The following is a 27,724-nucleotide window of genomic DNA, read 5'->3' on the forward strand; positions in this document are numbered from 1 at the left end:
GCAGCATATATATATATATATATATATATATATATATATATACTATATAGTATATTTGACAATTTGTATATTTATATGGTATAAAATAATGAGAATTTATGTATTTATATTGTGTTTTAGGCAAAAATTACATATTACAATTTATATCTATACAAAAATACGAAATATATATATTTTATTTATGTTAAACATATATATGTTTTTTACTAAAATTTTAACGTGTTATCTTTATATCTTCTTTTGTATAGTTTTCGTGTCGTGTTTTAAATTGTTTGATCTAACTGTTGGTAAAATTTTTTTTGTTTTACTATATCTATTTATCATTTTTTTTTTGCAAAATTTATCAAATTAAAATAGAAAAGAAAAAACAAACAAGAATGAAACGTGTATATCTTAATTGGCTCACTTTTCTTATAAAATTAATCTGAAAAATAAAAAAATGTAAAAAGTAGAAAAACAATAAATGAAAATAGTTTGAAAAAAATCAAAAAAAAATTATAGACACTTTATTTAGTCTGGATTTTAGTTATAGTTAAATTTTTATTTAATTTATTTATTTGTTTTATTGAGTTTTTTATTTAATTTATTTATTATTTTTATTGTTTAAAAAGGAGACAGTCCAAAATTATAAAAGAAAAGAATTTGGATTGAAAAAGGATTGAAATCCTTAAAAGTGTGTTTTATTTAAAATTTTGAAGTTGAAACCAAATAAGAAAAAAGTTAAGGTAATTGTTTCAAATTTGAACTCTATTAAAGTTAGAATTAAATCTCTATTTAATGTCCCACAATTAACACAAAGAGAACAATCAAGAAAGAATCAAGATCAATCAAAGAAGAAAAGCAAGAGAGTAAAAAACATATTTGTGAAAGTATTAGGCAAAAAAAAAAAGTTTCAAGAAAATTGTTTTGGTAACGTTGTTTGTTAACTCGCTCCATTGCAGTTGAGTAGCCAAGCTGCTTCTTTTTGTCTTTACAATTTAGTCAAGTTGAGTCGAGCTGGATCTTTATTCAATCAAGATAATTTTTTTGGGGTTTTTTTTTTATGTATTTAAATTTTTTTAGATATAAATTTTATATTAAATATATATTTTTAATTTTACTAAATTTTTAGATGATTTAGGCAAAAGCAAGAGAGTAAAAAACATATTTGTGATAGTATTAGGCAAAAAAAAAAAAAGTTTTAAGAAAATTGTTTTGGTAATGTTACTTGTTAACTCGCTCCATTGGTATAAGTCGAGTCGCCTGTCTAGTTGAGTAGCCAAGTTGCTTCTTTTTGTCTTTACAGCTTAGTCGAGCCGAGTTGCACCTTTATTCAGTCAAGCTAATTTCTTTGGGTTTTTGTTTTTATTTTTATGTATTGAAATTATTTTTTTAGATATAAATTTTATATTAAATATATTTTTTTAATTTTACTAAATTTTTAGAGGATTTAAATCTCAAATTAAAATTTACCAAATTATTAGAAGGTTTAATTATTTTTTAGAAAAAAAAAAGTTTTTAAATAAAATCAATACTATTAAACTATTAAAAGATTTAAATATCGAATTAAATCTTATCAAACTATTTGAAGATTTACTAATATTTTAAACAAAATCATAAATAAGTTTTGAATATCAATATTACCAAACTATTAACGAATTTAAATATTGTAATTAAATCTTATCAAACTATTTGAATGTTTAATTATTTTTTTTGAAAGAAAGTTAAATTTATATATTTTTTAATCTTACTAAATTTTTAGAGGATTTAAATCTTAAAATAAAATTTATCAAACTATTGAAAGATTTTATTAATTTTGAAGCAATAAATTATTTGGTAAATTTAAAAAAAAATTTTAAGGTTTTTGATAACACAAAATCAACTGATATCTTTTTTTGGATGGACGTTGTAGGGGTGTTATAACCTTCCATGCACATAACAATACTCTCGAACCCAATTTTAGTTTCGTAGACTTGAATATATTCTTTTAAAGATACTTGAGTCAATTAGGACTTTTTTTTTTTAAAGGAGATATATTTATTTAGGTGATTAATTATACTTAAAAAAAAAATTAGTGGTAACTTTTAAAATTATATTTAGCGATAGGTTCAGGGATTTATATGTTAAAATAAAAATAAAAAAAAGAGTAAATAGAAAGTACTACATTAACATCTAATATTGAATTTAAAATAAAAAATTCTTAAATTAAGATAAAAAGAATTAATTTATTATTATAATACATATATATGTATAAAATTCAATAAATAATAAAAAATGTATACACTTCTAATCTAATCTCTCCTTTTTTAAAAAAAACTCAAATTTGTCACAATTAAATTTTGATTTTTAACAATCACCCATTTTATCGAAATGAGATGGGTCAAAATCTATGAAATACGAATTATTTTGATAAACATCTTACGTTGTAAAATTTATCTTATTAAAAAATACAAAAAAAAAACAAAAAGCAAAAAAACTAAAATTGAGGGTCATGTGAATATATTCATAGTTCTTTTTTTTTTTTTTTACAAAATTACTATTTTAAAAAAGATAAAAAATAAAAAAAGAAAATAGTGAAAAAAAGTGATGGTTAAAAAAATTAACAAATGATAAAAAAGAAAAGAAAGCTTATTGAAATATTATGTGGACATTTCAATTGAGTAAGACTTATCAGGTAACAATTGTTTCACAATTTGCTATGAATTAACGCTTTTTGTTGCAAAATTTTTTTGATTGAAAAATTGAAAGGAAAAAAGTAAATTGGGGTGTCACGTTGGCACCTATATTGTTTTTCACAAAATTTATCTAAAAAAAATCTAAAAAAAGGTTAAAAGAAAAAATAAAAAATATAAAAATAAACATAAAATGAAACATTGAGACTTCAAATGGGAGTAAAAAAATTAAAATTAATCAAAATTAATATAATGGATGGATTGATTGATTGATTGATATATTACATTTTAATTAGGCATAACTATAATGTTTTATTAAATTAAGATATCAAATAATAATTTTATTAATATAATATATAAATATAAAATTAAGTAAATAATTTAACATATAGAGTCAAGATAAGGGAAAACATTTATAAATCCATCTTTGACTTGACATTAGTTTTTTGTTAAAAAACCTTAATTCGATCCCACGTAAAAAGGCACCGATTAAATCTTAATGAATTGAAATTCATTGGATACGTATTATTTTATTATTTATATTTTTATTAAATTTTTTTTTTATAAATTAATTTATCGATTGTTTTTATTATCAATTTTATGATTAAAAAGATAAAAAAGCAAAAAAATTAAAATACATTGACGTGTATGCATGAGTTGATTTTCTTTAAAAAAAATTATCTAATTAAAAAAATTAAGGAAGGATAAAAAAGTAAAAAAAAAGAAAGATGTAATAGCTAAAAAAAAGGGGAGAAGTTGAGCGGCCACACCATATTAGCAATGATAAATCTTTCTTGCAAAATTTATATTTATATTTTAATATTTTTTTATATTTAATATTATTTTGGTTTATACTGTATTTTTTTTCACAGAGCCAATTTGATATTATTAATTAAAAACATTTTTTTCTTATTCAAGAAGATTTTAAAAAATGTTTGAAAAAATATCAAATCTAAATGCTACGTTAACATCTACATTAATATATATTTTTTATAAAATTATCTAATTACAAAAAAGTAAAAAAAATATTTTTAATTATTAATATACAACTGACCTTACTCATAAAAATATAAATATAAAAATATTTATTAAATATAAAAAAGAAGAGAAAAACTTAAGAAAATGAAAAAATGAAGAAAAGAAAAAAAAAAGAGTTGGCACATAATATGAGCAATAATTATTTTATTTTTTAAAAATTTATAACATGGATTTGGAAAGAAAACCAGAAATAAAAAAAAGAAAGGATGATACAATAAAATTAATAAATTTAATATGTGATGTTGACACCTCTGTTAATATCATTTTAAAAAATTTATCAAACAAAAAAGCGAAAGTAACTAAAAATATATTTTTAATAATAATAATACTAATAATAATAATAATATCAAATGAGCTAACATTTTAAAAAATTAAAAAAAATTTCAAAAATTTATTAGATAAAAAAAGAAAAAATATAAATAAAAACAAAAAAAAAAGAATTATATTATTTGACACGTGTCATATTTTTTATATCAAGCCAATAAAAAATGATATCTAAAAAATAATTTATTAAATATAAAAATAGAAACAATAGAAAATGAGAGAAAATATAAAACTGAAAAAAAATACGTGGCATACTACTAATATAAAGTGGGTTTAACAAGAAATAAAAAATAATAATTAATATTTTTTAAAAAGAGAAAAATTGGTATCAAATAAGTCCAAATATATATATATATATATAGTATGCATTTAAAAAAATAAAAAAGAAAATGTGTCATTAAAAAAAGGAAAAAAAGAAAAAAAATAATAGAATAATTGATCTGTCAAACAATAGTGGGTCCTATTAAAATAAAAATAAAATACATAAAAAAAATTAAAAATTTTGTAAAGATAAACCATAAAAAAGGCCCGTTAAAAAAGAATTATGTGTCTCACTTAAAAAATTGTTTAATATAAAATATAGTGGAAAAATGAAAAAATATAAAAATATATATAAAAAATTTTTAAAAACAAACAAAAAGTGGATCTCACGAAATAATGGGCTCCATTGAAGAAAATACATAAAAAAATTTTTTTTGAAAAGCCAAATTGTGAAAAAAAAAAAAAAAAGTGAGCTCCACCAAAATAAAAAAAAAATTTGTGGTTCTCACTTAAAAAATTTTATAAGTCATTATAAAGAATCTAATATATATATATATATAATATTATAACATATAAAATTATGTGATAAGATCTACTTACATATAATTTTATGTGTATAATCTATTTTGATGACACATATGATAATTTTGAATATACAATTAGATAAAATTTTTTAAAACTTAGACGTACACTGTATCTAAATGATAAATATGATATTTTTTTTAATCTTATTTATTTATCAAATAATTTTATTCAATTAATTATTTATTTTTTAAAATTTCAAAGTTAAGATCATCTAAATCTTTCAATATATATAAATGTTATCCTACATTTAAGTAACATAAAAAAATTTCATAACTCACATTTATATATATATTTTAAATTTTAAATATAGCTTTTAAAATTAAATTACTAAATCTTAGAAACTATATATCATACCCCGATAAAATCATTCACAATCTCAATCAATAGTTTTATAAATTTAATAGAAAAATAGCTTTATAAATTTAAATTAATTAGAATTTGTGGTTGAGTAATTATGGTTTTCCAACTTTCTTATTTCTTTTTTTATAATTTAAAATAAAAAATATCTTATCTCAATTTAAAACACATACATATTTTAATTAAATTTATACAATTTTTTTATCTTAATATAAAAATATGCATTATCACTAAATGGTTAAAAATTATGAGATAAATAAACAAGCCATGCAAAAATAAATGAGAGCAATTGAGATGCATCAAAGATTAAAACCTTCGTAATATTTAATCTCAACAATGAATACATTGTAAAAAGTTATGGCAAATGATGTCAAGAGCAAATTAGATCTAAAAAATGCAGGAAAATGCAGTAGCACTCAATATTTTCAAAGGTAAAAATATGTAAATGACTATCAACTTTAATTTAATATTTTTTCGTGTTACTCATTTTTTATTTCTTATTGCTTTCTTTTTTCTCTATTTGTTGCTTTTTTTTGTTATTATTTAAATTTATTATCATATTATAGGTGCCCATTTGATCTATTATATGCCACTTTGGACTTTTTGTCTTTGTATGCACAAGCTCTTTTATATTATTACTTGCACATTATTTAATAGTGTGTTCATCATAATTAATCAATAAATTGAACATGAAATTTTTGTTTGGATAGCATTTTTTTTTATTTTTTCAATATTTGCAAAATTTTTTTCTTTCTTTTTTCTTTTGTATTTGATTGTCTTTAAAAAGAATTTAAGATTATAATGAAATTTTATTTTTTTAAATAAAAAGAACATATTTTCTTTCCTAATTTTATTTTCCAATTTACTTTTCATATTGTAAAGGTTTATTTTAGTATAATTCTTTTGTAATTTACATTCTATTTGTATATTTTTATTTTAATTGGATACTTGGTTAGAAAATTGATTAGATTATTTAATTATCACAATGGTATCCTTACTAAAACCATTACTTCAAATTTCATTGGTCAACATTACTATTTCAATATTATATGTAGTATATACTATATGTTATAAAATCATATTGAATCAAGCCTTCGTGTTTTAAACTTTATATATGATTATATTTTTTTATTTATCTTTCTCAATTGTAATTGTTATCTAGGATTGTTAAATTAAATGAATTATATATTAAAAGGTTTTTGAAGAAAACAAAAGATAATATGAATTTAAGTATGAATTATAAGATAATGAAAAAATTTTGGGAGTATACAAATTGAACCTTTATATGAGTTTTAGTACATATATTAATTATCATATCTCCTTAAATTCCATAACTTTCAATATCATTTTAAAAAAGTTTTATTTCTTAAAAAAAAAAAAAAGAAATTGGATTAAGGAGTATAAATGAAAATAAACAAAACCAAATCTATTTTTACCATTCGTCAAATAAATTTTAAAAATTAAGTATATCAATCTAAAATTGTCAAATCTTTTTTTTAATATGCTATTTAATTAAGTTGTAATTGATAACATTTCTTTAATATTTCATTTAATTATACTGAATATCATATTTAATGTTTAACATTTTTTGCTTTTTTGTTGATTTGAATTGGTAAGTCATGAATCAATAAATTTTTTTTTATTTTTTGAACAAATAATTTTTTTAAAATTTTTATTTATCATGTTTTTATTATCTTTATATTAAATAAAAATTGGACTATGAAAATGAAAGAAATATATGGCTTTTCCATTACTATTTCTATTACTATTTTTTTAATAGTTGATTTTTTAATTAACATTTATATCAGTTTATAACTATCTCAACCATAAATCAATTCAAGATATGATGTAAAGTAACTACTATACATATTATATATATAATACGTGTAGTAAAATAGTAAAATTAAAAAAAATAAAGAAAGATAAAGATACTTTTGATATTAAATGTAAAAAATGAAAAAAAAGAAAAGGAAGAGATCAAAAGAGGAAGAAGAAAGAGGACAACAAAGGGGCTTTGTGGCGTTGACTAAATGATTAAAAAAATAGGAAAGGTAGAAGGTTCGCGAGAGGGGTGAAGAAATCTGAAAAAAGATAAGTAAAGAGTGAAAGGGAGGAAAATGGGGATAGATGCAGATTATTTACCTCAATTTTCATTTTTTTAATTGCCATATACATTTTTTTACAGGACAGTCTTCGGCCCAACACCTGTGCACTTAGGACATAAAAGAAATTTTGTATGAGGGAATTTTTGGATTTTTATTATTAAAAAATCTAAAAAGAAAAAAGATTCTTCTAGAGAAAGGGCAATGAAAAGACGAGAGGGAGAGAGAACAGAGATGGAAGGGGTGGGAGGAGAGTCCGAGCGAGAAAGATAGAGAAAGGTTTAAAATAGTCATTATAGAAAATGAATTATAGGTTGACTATAGCCATTTCTATGGAAAAAAAGACAAGGAAAGAATTGTATCAATTGTTGAATTTTGGCAAAAATTTTGAGTTAAATGAAAAGAAAGCAATTGGGCAAAGAGATGGAGACAAAAGAAAAATGAAGGGAGAAATTGATTGGATGAGAGAAGATAGATAGATAGCCATTGAAAGCCAAAATCCAATCTATATCAGGTTGTTTCCATGCATACAATGGTTGGAGTTGACATTCACCGACTGTATTTATGATTATTTTTATTTTTAAATAAACTTGTTTAAAAAAATGTTAAAGCTTTTCATTAAGTTTTGAGAGATATGCTTACTACAGTTATTCTTTTAGTGACAGCTGTTTTGGGATATGATCGATTTAAAAAAATATGTGCTCTTTCTCGTGGGCAATGGTAGGGACGCTCAATTTGGCAGATGAGATCTACCATGGGATGGATTGTTTCAACGAGGACAAACTTACTATTTAATATATTTATTTAAAATTTTTTATTTAATGTAAAGTTGATGTTTTTTAAAATGTAAAACAGACTTTTAACAAAATTTTTTTTCTATATTTCTTATAATATCAAATGTATAAATAGTTTAAATAGAAATTAACACAAATACAGTAAAAATTTATAATATTGAGACTGAAAGTTTAAATATCAAATTTTATTATTTTAAAATTAAAATAATTAAAACTCTATAATTGAGTAAATAATTTTCATAATTGAAAAATGTTAGACTTTTTTTCCTTGTCAATTTATATATATTGATTTGATTTTGTATATTTTCTTCAAAATTTAGTTTCTTTTATTAAGATATTTGTCCTTAATTAATTTAAATCAAATGCTAATTTAGTTTATCTATAGTTTATAATGCATAAAATAACATATGAAAAATACAAAATAAGATCAATAACATGCTACTTTCATAAATATACATTAACTTTTTTAATAAATTTATAATTGATGTTAGCTTTTTTAAAATTTTAAATTTTGTTAGATTATACCTCTATATCATTCTTTTACACTAAATAATATATTATTAAAAATTTTAAATAATATTAAATAAACACCTTATCAAATTGTCCATATAAAAGAAAAACGATAAAAAAAGAGTACTTTAATATATTAAAAATAAAATTTTATATCATGGGTTTTTTTTTGTGATTGTTTCATTTCACCTATTATGTAGTTTTAAGCTGCAAAAGTTTTTTAGCTCTAATTTTTACTTATTTTTTTATTTTACAAATATTTTTATGTTTGACTTGGATAATTTTACATTAATGTTAATGGGTATTTGTCACAAATTAAAAATGAAGTCTGAAAATAAAATAAAAGATAATAAATAAATAGAACAAAGGAGAAAAACAATGGTAGGTTATAACTTTAGCTAGTTAAAGTAAGATTTACATAAATTAAATTATTTACAAACCAAAATTTATTAATATTTATATATAATACCCCAAATTTTTTTTAAAATAAGAAATTTTCTACTACTAAAGTACATTTATTCTTTATAATATTTCTAAATCCTTTTCATTCATATTTTTTACATTCTATCTAGTGGGGGAAAATGTAAAATTATTAAAAAATTTTCTAAATTTATATTATATTTAAAAAAGATTTTAAGATTTCACTTAAAGGGCAATTGCTCCAGCCTCCATTGTAAATCCGTCCTTGATGGAATATGTTGGGATTTGAGTTAAAAATGTATTTGATAATATTAATAATGATACAATTATATATTTTTAAAAATATTAAAATTTATATTGAATAATTATAATAATATATTATTTCAAAATTTTACTTATAATAGTATTAAATATATTATAAGTGAACACACTAATAAAAAAATTCTGAACCTGTCATTACAGTAGACTAGTGAATGGGTGAGTTATTTACAAACTTAATAAATTTGAAAGTTAATATATAATATAACTGTTTATAGTTTAGAAAATTCAAGTAAATTAATTATGTAGACTTGATATAATTTTGAGTGCAAATTATAGCCTCCTGAGGAAAAGCAGGGAGTTTTCCATCATTTTGATTTGCTGTCCTCTATTCTGCTAATTTGTTGGATATGATCAGGAATACAATTTGTACATTAAGCTTTTTTTTTTTTTAATAAAATCATGTTAAATTGTGATTATGTTGGTTCCGGATGAACCAATCCATATCAGCTAGCCTACCATAAGGCAACTAATATTTATTTAAAAAAAAATCAATTTAAAACATCTGCATGAAAACATACAATTGCACAATCCACATTCAATTATATATGAAATTAAAACCAGTAAATGGACATCTAAATTTCATATTCAGAGGAATGGTTGTTGCTCGTGAAATTCTTTTCCTCCTCAAGGAATGGTTGTTGCTCGTGAAATTCTTTTCCTCCTCAATTTCACATTTCAGCAGCTCATTTGTGACAGTATATGGGAGATCAACCACTGCTCTTTTAACCTTAAGTTTTAATGTTCTTGCAACATTAATTTGGAAAAAACATGCTCACCCATCGGCAATGCCCAAATATAATAAGTAGCTGGCTTCGTGTTAAAGTTCATAAATAATAATCTGCAATTTGTGGCGTTGATACAAAGCATATATACAATGACATACAAGAGTTGAAAGTATAGCAATGTTAAACATTAGACAAAAAATCGATTGGCAATAAATGAAAAAATCCAATTTCAATATACGATCGCAGACATTTCAAGATTTAACCAAAGTGAAGTCACTCGTAGGCGCAGCTACCATGTAACAAACTCAGAAAGATATAAACGCATGTACCCACCACATATGAGCATAACTATCAAGTGTTCAGAAGAGATACAAAGCAGAAAGAACATAAGAGAACCTGATTCTAATATCATTTTAAGCATCAAATTTAAAATCAATTGTAATAGGTGGTGAGACCCAAATTGAGTATAAGATCACATGTAATCCTAAACTTTAAAGATGTGAGACAACATCACTTGACAATAAATATATGATTTACAAGTTCGTGATTCAGCTATCTCTGTCATATTTCTAGTTTTGTACTAGCACAAGCAATCCTTACATCATTGATCAATGATTCTTGAACCTTGATTCCAGCTTCTTTCATTCGATACAGAAGTTTAATGGCCTGAATACAGAACTCATTATGTACATAGCCCAGAAGCATGGCATTCCAACATGCAATGTTTCTTTTATCACCAACAATCTCAAATGCCTTTTCAGCATCTTTCACCAATCTGCATTTACCATACATGTTGATCAATCCGCATTGTATGAAAACATCTGATTCTAAACCAAGCTTGATAGCACTGGCATGAACCTGCCGACCGGACATGCCGTCATCATTCATCCCAGCACATGCCTTTAAAACACTTGAAAAAGTAAAGCTATTTTTCTTAATAACCTGTCTGCCCATCTCAATAAAATCATCAATAACCTTACTGAATTGATCCTCCCTACAGCTATTTACGATTTTTGCTGTCCAAGTCACAGTATTACGTCGCGACAATTGATTAAATACATAGTTGGCATCATCTAGGCAACTGAAGTTTCCATAAAAGTTGATTAAGGACCCAGATAGAGACAAATCATTGCCAATACCCAACTTGAGTAACTGCCCATGCAGTTGCTTTCCTAATTCCATATTCTTTGTCAAAACACATGACTTGAGAAGACATACGATGATCCAAGCAGGAAATTTGAAGATAAGATTGCGCTGTTCCATAAGCACGAAATAAGCAATAGCCTGTTCAGAGTCACCAGCGTGGAGACATGCAACAATCATGATTGCCCAAGAGTTGAAGTCTCTAAGAAACATCTGATCGAACAACTGACGGGCAAGTTCCAGGTGACCGCATGAGACATGCATGAGAAGGAGGCGGTTAAGCAAAGGTAAGGAGAGCTTGATACGGCTCTTTTTGACGTGTGCATGTAACTCGAGAGCCCTCCGGGAGTGGCGGGTGATGGTACATTCTTTGATCAGGGAAGCATATATATCAGGTGGTATGGGAAGGGAAAGGCTATCCATTAAGCGCAAAATATCGGAGGTTGTGTGGCTGCTAGTACTTGGGTTGGTCGACATGGGTTTGGTGGTTGGAGTAGGAATGGCTGGTGGTGTTGTTTTCGACGATTGTTTCAGAATTCGAGGGGGCAATTGAATCTGCCGTTCGGATTTGGTTGGTGTTGAGATGGCTTGAGAGTTGAGCAAAAACTTGTTGGAATGTAAAATCTTAGGGAGACATTGGGAAACCACATCCATTTCTGATAAGAAAAAAAAACAATGTTTCATCTGTTTGACAGAAACTATACCTACGAGAAAGGCTGAGGAGAAGAATAGCGTTGCGTTTGAGAGGAGTAACGTACAGAAATCAGATTAAGGAAGTGTCTCTTGAGTTTTGACTAATTTTATGTACTCAATCACGAGTTAAGGGCACATATCTCCAAATGATTCAATGTACATATGAAAATCATATTTTATCTAAATACTATATCCCAAACAAAATGTATGCCCAAAAATAAATTGAAAAAATAAAAAAGGTTTGAGTGGTTGAAAATTTTAAATATAATAACATGATATGAAAATCATATTAAAAAATAAAATTATAACATGATTTAAAATTTTAATAAAAAAATCATATATATATTTACTAAAAATTAAAAAAATACATGTTATATTTAAAATGTCAAATGATAAAATAATTTTATATTTTATATATATTATATATATTTGATACCAAATAAATAATATATATACATAAATTATTAAGTCTAGCTTTGATTGGTTATAAACAATTTTACAACCCAACGATTACCATATAAAAATCAAAATTGTGAAACAAAGAAGAGGACATACGAGCTTTATTGCTATGACCATGGAATTGGAGATGTAATACAGAAAGGAGCTAAATTCTTCAACCTGATTTACTTCCAGTTTTATCTACCTAACCAAAAGGCAAATTTTATAACTGGAGAGAGGAATTTAGAGGGTTTCAGTTACAAGCATTAATTTTAGATTTTTTGGTTTTTTCACGTTCACGTTCGATTCGAATTATCAGGGATCAACGAATGAAGAAGAGTTCCCTATTGCAAATGTATTGTATGGACGAGGATGATATACACCAACTTGATTCTCAATACCAGCTAAAGAGGAAGAGATGAAGAAAACAAATCCACCTATTCCATAGAGAAAATTCACTCATAAAATTGAAAAATCAGTAAAATATTGATAAAAATATGTTCAATGGTGTGTCAAATCGATTCTTCAAAATGTTTCACAGGAATAACATCCAAAGCAACTTCCCATGAATCTCTGTTTAGTAAAATACCCTGAACAATTATATGCTGTTACCAACCAAACCTGAATGTGTGTTGAACATCAGTTTCATGATCTACCACCATGTTCTGTTGAGGTCATCAGGACCACCTCAAAAAAGTTTATAGGCCACTAATTTGCTATAATTTTCTGGTGACTGAGATCAGTTCTTTTGAGATTCCATAAAAAATTTCGTCATGTTAAGGTAAGCAACCGGCGAAAGCAGAAAATATTAGTAGTTTAAAATATGAAGTATCTTATATTAAATAAAAAAATTATTTGTATATAATTTAAAAGAAATTATTTATGTTATTTAAGTAATTAATTTAAGTGTTAAAATGGAGCAAATTATTTGGGTTTGTTAGAAATTTTTTTAATGAGTTAAATAATTTTAAAAGTTAAAAATTGGATATTTGAATTTGTTTAATAAATAAATTTATTTTTTTAATCTTTTATTTAATATATTTTTGAAATAAAATAAAATAATATTAATTTTATTCTCAATAACTTGTTTGAACAGAAAAATATAATCATACAAAATATCATAATTCTTTTAATGAAAAATTGTAATTATTCATTTATTACAGATAAATATTTTTACATGATCAATTTTACTAATTTTGATTTGAAAATTTTTAATATTTTATATCGTATAAGCATAATTACTTTTAAAATAATATTATTTACGTCTAAAAATTATATATATTTATTATTTCTATTTTCTTAAGGTTTTCTAACAAGAAATTAGTAAAAGAGGGATCAAACAATAATTTAAAAAAAAAAAACTAAATTAATAATTAATAGAGACTGATTATTATATAATATGGAGGTAAAAATTTTTTGGAGGCCATGGCCCCGCCTGCCCCACTCTAGCTCCACCACCGTTTATTGCAGATTTATCACTAGAGAGAATCTTCACAGTCACTCTCTGGCAGCGTTGGATCATCACAAACAAGATAATGAAAATTCCACCCAACAAGATATGTTGAATAAAGATTACATTATGATAAGACAAGTGGGAATTCAAGTTATTGCAATAGTTAAACACACTGGAGAACAAATTAATGGAACTTGGAGAAGAAATCAAACATTTGTTTGTTGATGTCATCAGGCTTTTCTTGGTTGATCCAGTGAGTAACTCCTTTCATTACAACTGCTTCCTCCAGAAATGGTACATCTCTCTTGAACGCGCCATTGTGAATGTATTCCTTCATACCAGGCATAGTGTAAACAAGATCGAGATTACCCATCACAAACTTTACGGGGACCTTAATTTGACTTCCAGACCATGGGGCTGATAGTTCCCAGTTTCTGTGATCAAGAGAAAGAGAAAGAAAAAGGAGATTAACGATCAGGAAATGCGGGTTGAAGAAAGAGATCAATGATCAGGAATCGGGCTTCCCTATGGACGAAAAGTTGAAGAAGCCAGAATTAATAGTTAAAGCGGGAAAATATTAAGAAATTTGATAAACGTACCGATCAAAGTTACGGTAATAGTTGAGAGCACCACTAATGCCGGTTTTCTCAAATTGGGTGGCATAGTAGTTGGCATCTTGGTGTGATAACCAAGGGGGCAAATTAACTGGATCATCTAATGGATGCCCGAACAGATTTCCTTTTGGTAAATAAGGAGGATCTGGTACACGGTACGATAGTAACTCCAATACAGCTCTTCCCACACCAATCTCTGCAAATTCTGCTTCCATTACTCCAGGCTCCTGCACCATTGTTACCATCAAACATAGATCACATTTTTCTCTTCTTTTCTTGGAAGAGAGCTACCATCTAAGTCAATCGAGTTTAGGATAAAGAACAGATCAAAGATTTAAAGAATCAAAGATCAAAGAAGGACAAAATCTAAGATTTAAATCCCTGTCGACAATATATATATATATATATATATACACACACACACACCAAAAGAAACAATTCATATGACCCAATTTATGGATCACAATTGGAAGCAAAAGAGTGAGAGAGAGAAAAGAGAAAGAACAAAGGAAATTATTTGGTTAATGAAAAACACAAAAGAATTCAACCTGAAACCTGACGATGTAATGGTCATTCCCAAAGAAAGATTGCCAGGTCTCGATGGGTTTAAATCTTGGATTATAAGGAATAAACGGCACACTCAAATTGAACAAAGCTTTCACTCTGTCCGGTCTGAACAAGCACAAGTACCAAGCAATGATGGCACCCCAATCATGACCAACCACGAACACCTTATTCTGATCCGGTGCAACGGCGTCAAGGAGGGCGATGAGGTCCCCCACGAGGTGGAAGCAAGTGTAGCTAGCGATGGAGGGTGGTGCATCGGTTTCGCCATAGCCACGGAGGTCAGGGGCCAAGGCTCGGTAGCCAAGGGAGGCTAAACCATTGATCTGGTGACGCCAAGAGTACCAGAGCTCAGGGAAACCATGAAGGAATAATATCACTGGGCCTTCCCCTTTCTCTGCTAAGTGCATGTTTATGCCATTTACTCTCACTGTTTTGTGCTGAATCCCCTCCATCTTAATTTCTCTGATTCAGTTCAATGTCTACTACTTTCTTCAGCTATTGGTATTTATAGAGAAGAAATTATGAGCGGTGATGGCTTAAATTTCCGATTTAAGAACGAGTTTGGTTTGGGGGCTGCAGCCACTTCTTATCCTTCAAATCCTATCCATTTGTCGTAAAAAGAATACGTCACTGATGAGAACCGAAAATGCTAAAATAACTTAAAAGTTATTAGATTTTGTAAATTTATTTAAATAAATTTTTATATTTTTGTTAGATTCAAATAAGTTTTTTATCTTTAATTTATATTTAAATTAATTTTTAAATTTTAATTTATATTCAAATAAATCTTTAACTTTTAATTTACATTTAAATAAGATTTTAATATAAATTAATTTATTATTTGAAATAAAATTTTATTTAATATAAATAAACAAAATTTATTAAATATAATAAAAAAACATATAATTTAATTAAAAAAATAATCCAAAGACTTTTTTTTTTAATATTTTAGCCAACCGAAAACGATGACAATCAATAAGCATTTACCTTCGGACGAGACGTGTTCACATGCCCAACGATTTGCATTTAGTTATTATTATTGTTATTATTATTTAGGTATGATTTGCTGTTAGCTATTAGTGAAATTTATTTATTTAGAAAAAATACGAGTAAACGTCATTTAAACTTTGATAATTTGATGGAAAAATAAAAAGATAAAAAATTAGTGAGAGATATAAAATAAAAACTGAAAAAAATATTATTTTTTATTAGTATGTTTGATAGAATTATAAAAAAGATGGAAAAGTGAAAAAAATTTCTTTCTATTTATTATTTTATAGAGTTTTTGAGAAAAATTAAAAAAAAAAGAAAACAAGTTTATGTTATTTTATTAATTATACTTTTATAAGTTAAAAAAAATAAAATTTTAAAAAATTCAATAATCTTATAAATATACACACTTATTTATATGTTTTCCATTTTCTATACATCAATCTTTTTAATTTGAAATAATTTGTTATTAAGAGTAAGGATAAAAATGACAATCCGCTTCATTTTCTTTCTCTACATTTTTCTCTCTTATCAAACACCTTTTTTTTTTTTCATTTTTTTTATCCACTCTTATTTATTTTTCATTTTTTCACTTTAAATTTGGCTTTTTTTATATATAAATTATTACTTTCATCTTTGATAAAAAGAAGTTTAATAGTTATCATTCACAAATTTAAGACTTGGTTGTCCTTTAAAAAAAAAAAATCAAGTTTTCTTCATGTGAATAAGATGATATATGTAGGGATTTTAATTAAGTATATGATACGATCATAAGTAAGTTTTAAATAGTTAATGTGATTATAATAATTCGATTCGGATTAATATGATTTTAAATAGTTACACATGAATGCAAGTAAGTTTAACTTACATAGTAAAATTAATACATATGTTATATGTAGTATATAATGGTATACTATTATAAACTATTTCAATATTATATGTAGTATATACTATATGTTATTTAATTATCACTGTAGACATCCAATTTGGTATAGGTCCGGATCAATTTGGCCTGGTCCAAATGGGTAAGTCTGTATTTTTTTTCTTTTCTTTTTCTCTTCATTTTATTTTTATTTTTTTAATTTATTTTTATTTTGTATTTTACATTTTTATTTTATTTTTATTTTTATTATTTTATATATGTATATATATTTTTCTTTTCTTTTATTATTATTATTATTATTATTATCTTAGATTTATGTATTTATTAATATGTATATATCTTTATTATTATTTATTTTTCTTTTTTTTCCTGTTAATATTTCTGTAATTATCTGTTATTTAATTTTAATTTATCTGTTAATTTTTTTGATTTATCTGATTTATTTTCGTTTGATTTTTTTTATTTTTTTTTATTTATCTGACTGGAAATTGGATTGGGATTCAATCAGAAGAGTTCATGTTGGATTCAATGATTGAATCCCGATTCAAAGAGGAATTGTGATTGATCAGAAACTCCTGATCAATCCCTATAAAATGGACCCTCTGGAACAAAACAAAATACATAGAAAATCAGTGAGCAAAAAACTACTGATTTGAGAGAAAATAGGCGTATAGAAGAGTATAGAAGGCTAAGAACAGGTTTAAAAGTGTTCTAGGAGTTAGCAGAAATTTTTTTGAGATTTTTGGTGATTTTTGGTGATTTTTTTTCTGGAAATTTTTGGAAAATTTCATATTTTGGTTGAATTTTTCGACGAAATTTGCATTTTTCGACGATGATTCCGGCAAACTTTGAAGTTTTCGATGAGCTGCCCAGTTTTCGATGAAGGATCCAAAAATCGACCAACTTTTCGATGAACTTCCGACCGAAAACCCAGATTTTGACGAAAATCCAAGAATTCGATGAATATTTAACCGGAGTTCTTCGACCGTTTAGAGAGAAACGAGAGAAAAAGGAAAGAAGAGAGAGAGAGGGGAAAGGGTTTCTATCGAAAAACAGAGGGAAGAGCCTTATATACCATCCCAAAACGACGTCATTTTTGCCTTAAGTAACTCAGAAGATCCACGCGTTTTGTCAAGATCCGACTCTACCCGAGCGTCGACCCGCTTCCTGACCTGCGCGTGTCTCCTTCCTCCGAGTCGATAGCCGAGCCGAGCCGAGGTCTTAAGCCGCTTCTCCTAGTCATTTTCTCTTCCTTGAGCCGAGCCGAGCCATACTTCAAGTCGCTCCAGGTTTTTTTTTTTTGAATTTATTTATTTATTTATTTGTTTATTTTTTTATTTTTATTTATTATATTAGGTTTATTTAATATTCTTTTTATCTTTATTTTATTTTTATTTTTGTTTTACTTTTTGTTTTATTTTGTTTTATTATTCTATTTTCTTTAAATAAAAACCAAAAAAAAAATATTTTGGGGAAAAGTTGAAAGTATCAATTTTTTTTAAAAATAAAATTTCAAAAAAAATATTTTTGGGGAAAAGTTGAAACTATCAATTTTTCTTGAAAATCAAAATTTTCAAAAAAATATTTTTGGGAAAAAGTTGAAAGTATCAATTTTCCTTAAAAATAAATTTCTAAAAAAATATTTTTGGGGAAAAGTTAAAAGTATCAATTTTTCTTAAAAATAAATTTTTAAAAAATCAATTTTTGAGAAAAATTGATACTATTCCTTGAAAATCAAAGTTTCCAAAAAATATTTTTGGGGAAAAGTTGAAAGTATCAATTTTTCTTAAAAATAAATATTCAAAAAGGGTTTTTGAGGAAAAGTTGAAAGTATCAATTTTCTTTAAAAATAAATTTTTGAGGAAAAGTTGAAAGTATCAATTTTTCTCTAAATTAAAGTTTCAAAAGAATATTTTTTCTGAAAAAAGTTGAAAGTATCAATTTTCTCTGCAAAAAAACAATCATTCTTTCTTTCCTTTTTATTTTGATTTTGATTTTTATTTTTTCTCTAAATAATCCGACGACGGAGCCTCTGCAAGTGAAACAGTAGTTTTTTTTGAATACTCTTAAGGTAAGGGAATTTTCTCAATTTTTTACTAAAAGTATTAGAGTCAATTGAGAATAATTTCCAACAATTAATTACTTGGTAAAATTTTAAGGCTCATTGGATAACACAAATTTAAGCTGGTACCATCTTTTGATGGGCGTTGTGAGGGTGCTATAACTTTCCTCACACGTAACCAAACTTTCGAACCCTGTTCTGGTTAGTAGACCTGAACCTATTCTTTTAGGGACCCTTAAACTTAGGTGTTCCCTAAAAGGACAGATTCTTTAGGTAGCCAATCGCACCTAGATAAAAAAGATTGGTGGCGACTCCTTTAAGTCAATGTCTAGTGATAGATCCCCGGATCTAGACGTTATGACAGCTTGGTGACTCTACTGGAGACTTTGAGAGTCAGGCCAGCAAATAATTTGTGTTATCCAAAAGCCTAATAAAATTGAACCTTTTTGTATATATGTGTTATTATTCATTCATGTTTATTTACTTTGTTAATTATGTCATTCATGTGCATGTGCATAACATGAGCTCTATACCTGAACTCCATTCCTCTAGGAGGGAGTAAAGTACCTATTGCTTTCGTGAGGTCTAATGCCTCCGCAATGGCTAGCGAAATACTTCCATTCAAATTGAACCTTTTTCGCTTGTAGCCTGTAATGGGTGAGGATTAGGGTACCTTACTAGTCTGTGATGGACAAGGATGTAAGGAGTAATTTGAGAACCTTTAGACTTTGACCCTAAAACCGCATATAGTGAACCTTAAGAGTGCCTAACCTATAGATAGAGCCATCACTCTTTCCTTTTAGAATTGACCAAAAGGATAAGATTTATCCCTTTTACTTTGTGTGATGTTTAAATTTACTTAGTTATTTGTTTTTTTTCTGGGTATACTAACCTTTTTCTTATTCTTTTGCATTGGTTCATACACATATCATAAAGTTGCATAAAGAATATTTGTTTGAAAAACGGTCTTCAACAAATTTTTTTCATGGACGTCAATGAACGCTTAGTTTGTTTTTCATCAGTATTAGCACCCTGTGGGACACCCAATGAAGTAAGGGCCCAATCAAAAAAGACTCAACTGAAGATGGGAAATTGTTTGCCAATTGGGCATGATTCTACTTTGTCTCAAGAAACATCTATCCTCCTCAAATAGAATAATTTAGAACATTTGGTTGATATCTGGAAGAAGATGAGTCCGTCAAGACAAAAGCAGTTTTGTCAGAAACATGGGCATATAGTACACCTTCTAGCAGTAGTTGTTGATGACCAACTAATTAGAGCTACATCATAATTTTAGGATCCTGCATACAAGTGTTTCATCTTTAATGAAGCTGATATGACTCTCACGATTGAAGAATACTCGATTTTGTTGGGTCTACACCTCAAGACTCCTGACAAGATATATGTCAAAAAACATAAGTCAGGATTTCATAAAAGTCTCGCTCAACTCATGGGGATAGACAAAGAAATTATGGATTTTCATACAAAGAAGAAACAAGAACAGGTTTACCTACCTTGGAAGTTTTTTCATGAGTTTCTGATGTAACATACCAATGAGGAACGGGGGTTAGACATATTTGCCTTGGCTATATACAGACTGGTAATTTTTCCAAAGGTTTTGGGACATATTAAGATACGGTGGTTGATTTCTTCCAAAGTGTGGTCAATGGCTGTAATTCTTCAACGGTAATATTAGCAGAGACTATCAGATCTTTGAGTTATTATCGTCAGAATGGAGGGCGCTTCATAGGATGCATACAATTATTGTACTTATGGATGAAAAGCCATTTTGAACAAGAAAATGGTGCTTTCTCGAAGCTTTATATTCGTAATTATTTTTCGATCAAAAAATTTTATGTAAGTGGATGGTCAAAGCGGAAGTTTAAACAAGAATGGATAACTTTTTTACAAAAGTTAAAAAGTGCCAGGGTGAGATGGTTGGCCCCATGGATGAATCGTGAGCCTATGTTGTATCAATGTAGGGATAGTACAGTGGTTCCACTTCTGGGTTTATGGGGAGTGATGAATTATGCACCACTCTTAGTGATAAGGTAATTTGAGGGAGAATAGTTTATTCCTATGACTTATGGGCTTCATCAGTTAGATTTCTCTTACAATGAGCTTAAAGCATTTCAAAGGATGAATGAGATGATTAAAGCATGGAAAAATCCCCAAAGAGTGAGTCCTGGACCGTTCACTGAAAAAGTCACCCCAGGGTACTTGGTTTGGAGAATAAAGAGAAGACAAGAAATGGTATTCACTTATGAAATCTCTCAACCACCAACAGAAAAAAATTTTGAAGAGATACCATCAGAGTTAGAGTTGGAAACAAAAGAATTTGAGTCTGAAAAGAGCAAGTTAAAGCAAGATATTCAGAAGCTTCAAAAAGAAAAAGCCTAGTGGAAAGGTAGAGTCGAAAGTTATAAAGTTAAAGTTCACAAGATTGCTAGAGAACGAGATACAGCTACTGAAGATCTAACAAGGTTACACCAGGAGCATAAGAGGCTATGTGTGAGAGAAAGAACCAAAGAGATAACCATTATCGAGCTGACTGAGAAAAATACAAGATTGAAATAAGAGTATACCGAATTGAAAGAAGAAAGTACCGAAGTACAGGCAAAAATTAACATGCTAAACAGTTATTTGAGCAGGATGAACAAGATGAACAAGTCTGGTGTGGTAAAAGAGAGAACTTAAGAAGGCAAAAATACATTAAGCACTTAACAACCCAAGTTCATAAAGAGGTATGTAAGGTAAGAGAGATGGTGGAAGAGGCAGAGGCATTAAGACAAGTGGTGGCCCCAGTAAGAGAACATGGACAGCATCTCTTGAACTTCATAGAAGAAGCCAAGGCTCAGTATGAACAGATCAAACAAATTTATGGCTATAATTCTAGGATGATAAACTCAATGTAGATCAAAGTTTTTTTGTAGTAAATGAAATTTTTAATTGAATACCGTTTCTAAAGCAAATGTTCTTTGCATACATGCATTTTTCATTCATTGCATTTTCATTCATTGCATTTTCATTCATTACACTTAACAAAGTAACCATGTGATAATCATGCAAATTTACTAATTCTAAGATATGGTACTCAAAGTTCCAGGATAGCTCCATCTAACGAGAACACTACCCATCGATACAACACAAGATCCAAAGCAAGACAAATGGAGCAAAAAAATTATCATAGATTTGAAAAGATAAAAAAAGTATAAGAGAAAATTGAAAGTGAGCTAAGTAAGATTTTGGAGGCTCTTAATAACATGAATAAAGAAAAAAGAGTTGAAGAAAATACAAGCCAGCAAGTTCCCCCATTACAAGAAGTGGCTGACCCTTTGTACCCTCCAGGTTTTGGCCCACCTCAAGCTCCGTCTGCTCAAGAGGTCCCGCCACAACACTTCGTATATCCAATATATCCTGGAATGCCATCAGCTTCCAACGCAGGGCAATATAATAGCTATGTAAATCTTGTCTTCACTGAAAAGGTAGCAGAATCAATTCCTGATCTAGATGATTTAAAAGATAAGAAAAAAGAAAGGATAAAAGTGAAAGTTTAGGAAAGCTTCAAGATTAGCATGCTAGAGCAAAAGCTACGGGCTGTGAAAGGATTTGGCTTTTATGGGTCAGTTGATGCTGCTGGGCTCTGCCTAGTTTCTAATGTGGCTATTCTCCATAAGTTCAAAGTACCAAAATTTGAAAAATATGACGGTACAAAGTGCCCTAAGACCCACATCATCATGTATTGCAAGAAAATGACAGCTCATGTTCATGATGAAAAACTTTTGATGCATGTTTTTCAGGACAATCTTACTGGCTCTGCGGCCAGATGGTATGTTCAGCTGGACAGAACTCGCATTCACTCTTGGAGTGATATGGCACATGACTTTATCTGTCAATATCGACATATCATCGATTTGACCTCTGATCGTTTATCTTTACAGAATCTGGAGAAAAAAGTAAACGAATCTTTTAAAGAGTATGCCCAGAGGTGGATGGATGTTACTTTTCAGGTACAACCTTCTCTGATCGAAAAAAAAACTACAATACTATTTGTTAGCACTTTAAAACCTTCATATTATGAAAAGATGATAGGGAATGCAACGAAAAATTTTGTTAATATGATAATCTTGAGAGAAATCATTGAGAGTGCCATCAAGAATGGCAAACTAGAAGGAAATGAAGCATCTAGCAAAAGAGTCCCGAAGAAAAAAAAAACTGAAGCTCAGGCTGTAAACTTTGATAGACAGCAACTTAGAGGTTATTCACCCTACCCACCATCAGAATATATGCCATATCACCCCGCTATAAATAACACTTTCTTTCACCCATATCAACCATTTACACAATCACCATACCCTCAAACATATCAAACCCTTCATAGACCCTAAAATACCATGTATAGTTCTAACATTCAACCTACCTCAAGACCCTAAAATCACCCAACTAACCCCATTGATGGCTCGCGGGAGCAACGAACCACTCGTGAGAAACCTGTTTTGACCCAATTCCAATGTCTTATACAAAATTATATAAAAAGCTCTACAATAGTCATTTGATTGCTCAAAGTAAATTGAAACCCCTCAAACCACTTTACCCCAAGTGATATTATCCCACCGCCCACTGTGACTACCATTATGGGATTGCTGATCACTCTACCAAAAATTACACTACCCTAAAACATAAAGTGCAATGGTTGATCAAGGATAGGATGATTTGCTTTGATACTGGAGAGATGACTGCACCGAATGTTAGTGGCAATCTTTTGTCGAATCATAATGTGAATGCTATAGGTGAAGAACATGAGCGTCATGTGAAGAAGAAAGTGGCGGATATTAAGACACTTTTCAGCCAACTATTCGATGTTTTACGAAAAGTAGACATGATGCAACTGGTAAGTCCACACAACTATCATGGAGCATATATAGTTGGTACTAGTTGTAAGTATCATAATGGGGCAATGGGCCATTCCATTGAGACCTGTGAGCAGTTTCATCAGGAGCTGTAAAAACTCTTGGATTCACATCAGATGGAGGTCTATGAAGGAAAAGAAGACTTGAAGAATATTGAGGTACATATGACTGATAGGCCTGTAAAGCTGTTTCCAAAACCAGTGACAATTCAGTGTGGAAACAAACCAAAGTCAGTCATAGATAAACTCTTTCCCAGGTCGATAACTTTTAAAGTCTCGACTTCTTTTTCATACAAAGATGATAAAGCTATACCCTAGAGATATGGCTATGACACTGTAGTTCAAGGACAGAAAGAAGAGGTTTCTAAAACCGATGCTTCTAATATTACTGATGTATGAGGCATTACTCGAAGTGGGAGATGTTACACTCTAAAAATGCTAGAGAAGGCTAGAAAAAAGAAAGCTAAAGAAGGAGAAAGGTAAAATAATCCTGAGATACAACCTGAAGAAGATCAACCGAAGCCAGTATCAGAAAGAGAGGTTTGTGAATTTTTAAAGCTGGTAAAATATAGTGAGTATTCTGTTGTGAAAATAAAATACCAGCTCGAATCTCATTATTATCATGCTACTGAACTCAGAGCCACACCAAAATGCCCTGTTTATAGTGTTGAATCAGGCATACGTGGCACATAACGTGTTTGTTGAATATGTGAACCACTTGGCTGAAAATCTAGTCATGCCAAATCACATTTCATTCAGTGATGATGAGATTCTTTTGGAGAGAAAAGAAAATGCTAAGGCTCTGTATATCACAGTCAAGTGCAAGAGTCATATCATAGCCAAGGTCCTTATTGATAATGGCTCTGCCATCAATGTCATGCCTATGTCAATTTTGGCAAGGTTACCCATTGATTACTCTCATATGAAAGACAGTCAGATGATTGTAAGAGCCTTTGATGGGACAAGAAGAGAAGTCCTAAGGGATATTGAGATGCCTTTACAAATTGGGCTATGCACCTTCAATGTAAAATTTCAAGTGATGGATATTTCTCCATCCTACAGTTGTCTGTTAAGAAGGCCATAGATTCACATGGCAGGAGTTGTGCCCTCTACTTTGCATCAGAAGATCAAGTTCAACGTAAAAGGTCAATTAGTAGTGGTAGTTGGGGAAGAAGATATGCTAGTGACCCAACCATTGAACACTCTATATGTAAAGGCTATCGAAAAAGCATTGGAATGCTTCTATCGATCTTTTGAATTGGTCAATTCTTAGAAGAAAGATTTTAAAATCAATCTTTTTCAAAGATAGTGGTGAGCCAAGTCATCAATAATGGTTGATATCCAGGACTTGGGCTAGGAAAAAATTTACAAGGAATTAAAAAACCTCCGACAATAATAGATAATAGTGACAGGGTAGGCCTAGGTTATGAGATGGCAGAGTGGGAAGTCAAAAGAAGGTAATCAAGAAAGACAGTAAGACTGATGTTTATCCCACATTTGTATGAAACCTTCAGACCTGGAGGATTCATGTACCCAGATACAAGAAAAAGTGTGAAAGATGATTTTGTCCAGTTAACCATTAATGCTGTTGAAGATGAAGTAGAGGTTAATCAAGAGGAGTGGGTTCGCCTTTGTCCACCAGATTTTGAGCTCAATAATTGGAGTGCCATCAAGATGCCTTCGACTTTTGATTTTGATGCAATGTAATTGTAACATCTCAATAGCTATTGCCCAAGGCATTGGGGTGATCTTTTTGTTTGGGCCATTCATCATTTATTATTTTTAATAAAAATTAAGAAGGATGCATTTTCATTTATTTCTTCTTATGTCTTCATTATTTCTAAGCACATTTTTCCAACATATCCCATTTCATTCAATTGCAGTCCTTTAAATGAACATGAAGATAATCATGATAACAATCAAGAGGTTAGCTTTGAGAATTCAATTAACACTGATGAACTTGACAATGAAGAAAATTTTGAAGAATATGTTATGCCTCCGGACCTAATGAGGATGATTGAACAAAAAAATAAGCCAATTAAGCCTTATCAGGAGGTAGTGAACTTAGTGAATCTGGGAGATGAAAAGAATAAGAAAGAGGTCAGAATGAGCACTTCACTTTCATTAGGAGATAGGCAATGATTGGTAGACCTTCTTCGAGAATTTATAAATATATTTGCTTGATCTTACCAAGATATGCCAGGGCTAAGTACAGAGATAGTGAAGCACAGATTGCCTCTAAAGCCAAAATGTAAGCCAGTTCAGCAGAAACTGAGACGGATGAAACTCGAAATGCTACTAAAGAATAAAAAAGAGGTGAAGAAACAATTTGATGCAGGTTTTTTGCAAGTGGTTGAGTATCCAGAATGGGTAACCAATATAGTCCCAGTTCTTAAGAAGGATGAAAAAGTATGAATGTGTGTAGACTATCGAGACTTGAATAAAATTAGCCCAAAAGATAACTTTTCTTTACCTCATATTGACACACTGGTAGATAACATGGCTAAGCATTCGATTTTCTCTTTTATGGATGGTTTTTCGGGGTATAATCAGATAAAAATAGCTACAGAGGATATGGAAAAGATTACTTTTATGACCATGTGAGGAACTTTTTGCTATAAAGTTATGCCTTTTAGGTTAAAAAATGCTGGGGTAACATATCAAAGAGCCATGGTAACACTTTTCTATGACATGATACATAAAGAGATTGAGATGTATGTAGACGATATGATTGTAAAGTCTTGTGAGGATGAAGATCATGTCACTAGCCTCAAAAAATTATTTGAGAGATTAAAAAAATTTCAGCTAAAATTAAACCCAGCCAAGTGCACTTTTGGGATAAAGTCAGGAAAGTTGCTAGGCTTTGTGGTCAGTGAAAGAAGAATTGAAGTCGATCCCGATAAGATACGGGCTATTCAAAATCTGTCACCTTCCAGCATACCAAAAGAAGTTCGAGATTTTTTGAAGAGATTGAACTACATTTTTCGATTCATCCCTCAGCTTACTTACAAATGTGATCCCATATTTAAGCTTTTCCGTAAAGATAATCCTGAAAAATGAAATGAAGAATGTCAAGAGGCGTTTGATAAAATGAAGCAATATTTATCAAACCCTCCAGTATTGGTGTCGTCTGTTCCAGGGAAACCTTTAATCTTATACTTAACTGTATGTGAAAATTCAATGGGATGTGTGCTGGGACAACAAGACGAGGCTAGTCGAAAGGAGAAAGCTATTTATTATCTGAGTAAAAAGTTCACAGAATATGAATCCAAGTATTCTTCATTAGAGAAAATGTGTTGTGCATTAGTGTGGACTGCCAAAAGACTCAAACAGTATATGCTTTATCATACTACATAGCTCATAGCGAAACTGAATCCAATTAAGTATATCTTCGAGAAGCCTTCTTTGTCTAGGAGAATCGTTAGATGACAAGTAATGCTATCGAAATATGATATTATATACGTGAGCCAAAAGGTAATAAAAGAGGGCGTTATAGCAAAATTTCTTACAGATCATGCTATTAAAGAGTATGAGTCGATGAAGCTGGAATTCCCTAATGAAAACTTAATGAATATCTCCTAACTGAAGAAAAGGGAGCATGGAGAAAAATATTGGAGAATGTACTTTGATGGAGCTGCTAATGCCTTGGGGCATAAAATTGAGACAATTCTAATCTCTCCAGAAGAACAATACTACCCTGTAACAACGAGGTTAAATTTCAATTACACAAATAACATCGCTGAATATGAGGTGTGTGTCATGGGCTTACAAGCTGCTATAGATAAAGGAGTGAAAGTACTAAAAGTGTTTGGAGACTCAGCTCTAGTTATATACAGTTGAAAGGAGAATGAGAGACTAGAGATTTAAAACTCGTTCCGTATCAT

The 27,724-nt window shown here is 28.7% G+C and overlaps 1 protein-coding gene and 1 pseudogene across 1 annotated transcript; both read right to left on the minus strand.

The window, feature by feature from the left end:
- Positions 1–10,470: 10,470 nt before the first annotated feature.
- On the minus strand, positions 10,471–12,074 carry LOC111304425 (pentatricopeptide repeat-containing protein At1g31790 pseudogene; annotated as a pseudogene).
- Positions 12,075–13,724: 1,650 nt separating this feature from the next.
- LOC111304411 (epoxide hydrolase 1-like) lies at positions 13,725–15,548 on the minus strand. The gene is made up of 3 exons (XM_089742752.1): positions 14,978–15,548; positions 14,415–14,656; positions 13,725–14,249 (listed from the first exon to the last, which is right to left on the minus strand). The coding sequence occupies exons 1-3, from the start codon at positions 15,446–15,448 to the stop codon at positions 14,000–14,002; spliced, it is 963 nt and encodes a 320-aa protein (XP_089598878.1). The 5' UTR covers positions 15,449–15,548; the 3' UTR covers positions 13,725–13,999.
- Positions 15,549–27,724: the final 12,176 nt, after the last annotated feature.

Source organism: Durio zibethinus, chromosome 13 (assembly GCF_047325235.1).
Source record: "Durio zibethinus cultivar Kanyao isolate XHJ-2024 chromosome 13, ASM4732523v1, whole genome shotgun sequence".
Taxonomy (NCBI): Eukaryota; Viridiplantae; Streptophyta; class Magnoliopsida; order Malvales; family Malvaceae; genus Durio; species Durio zibethinus.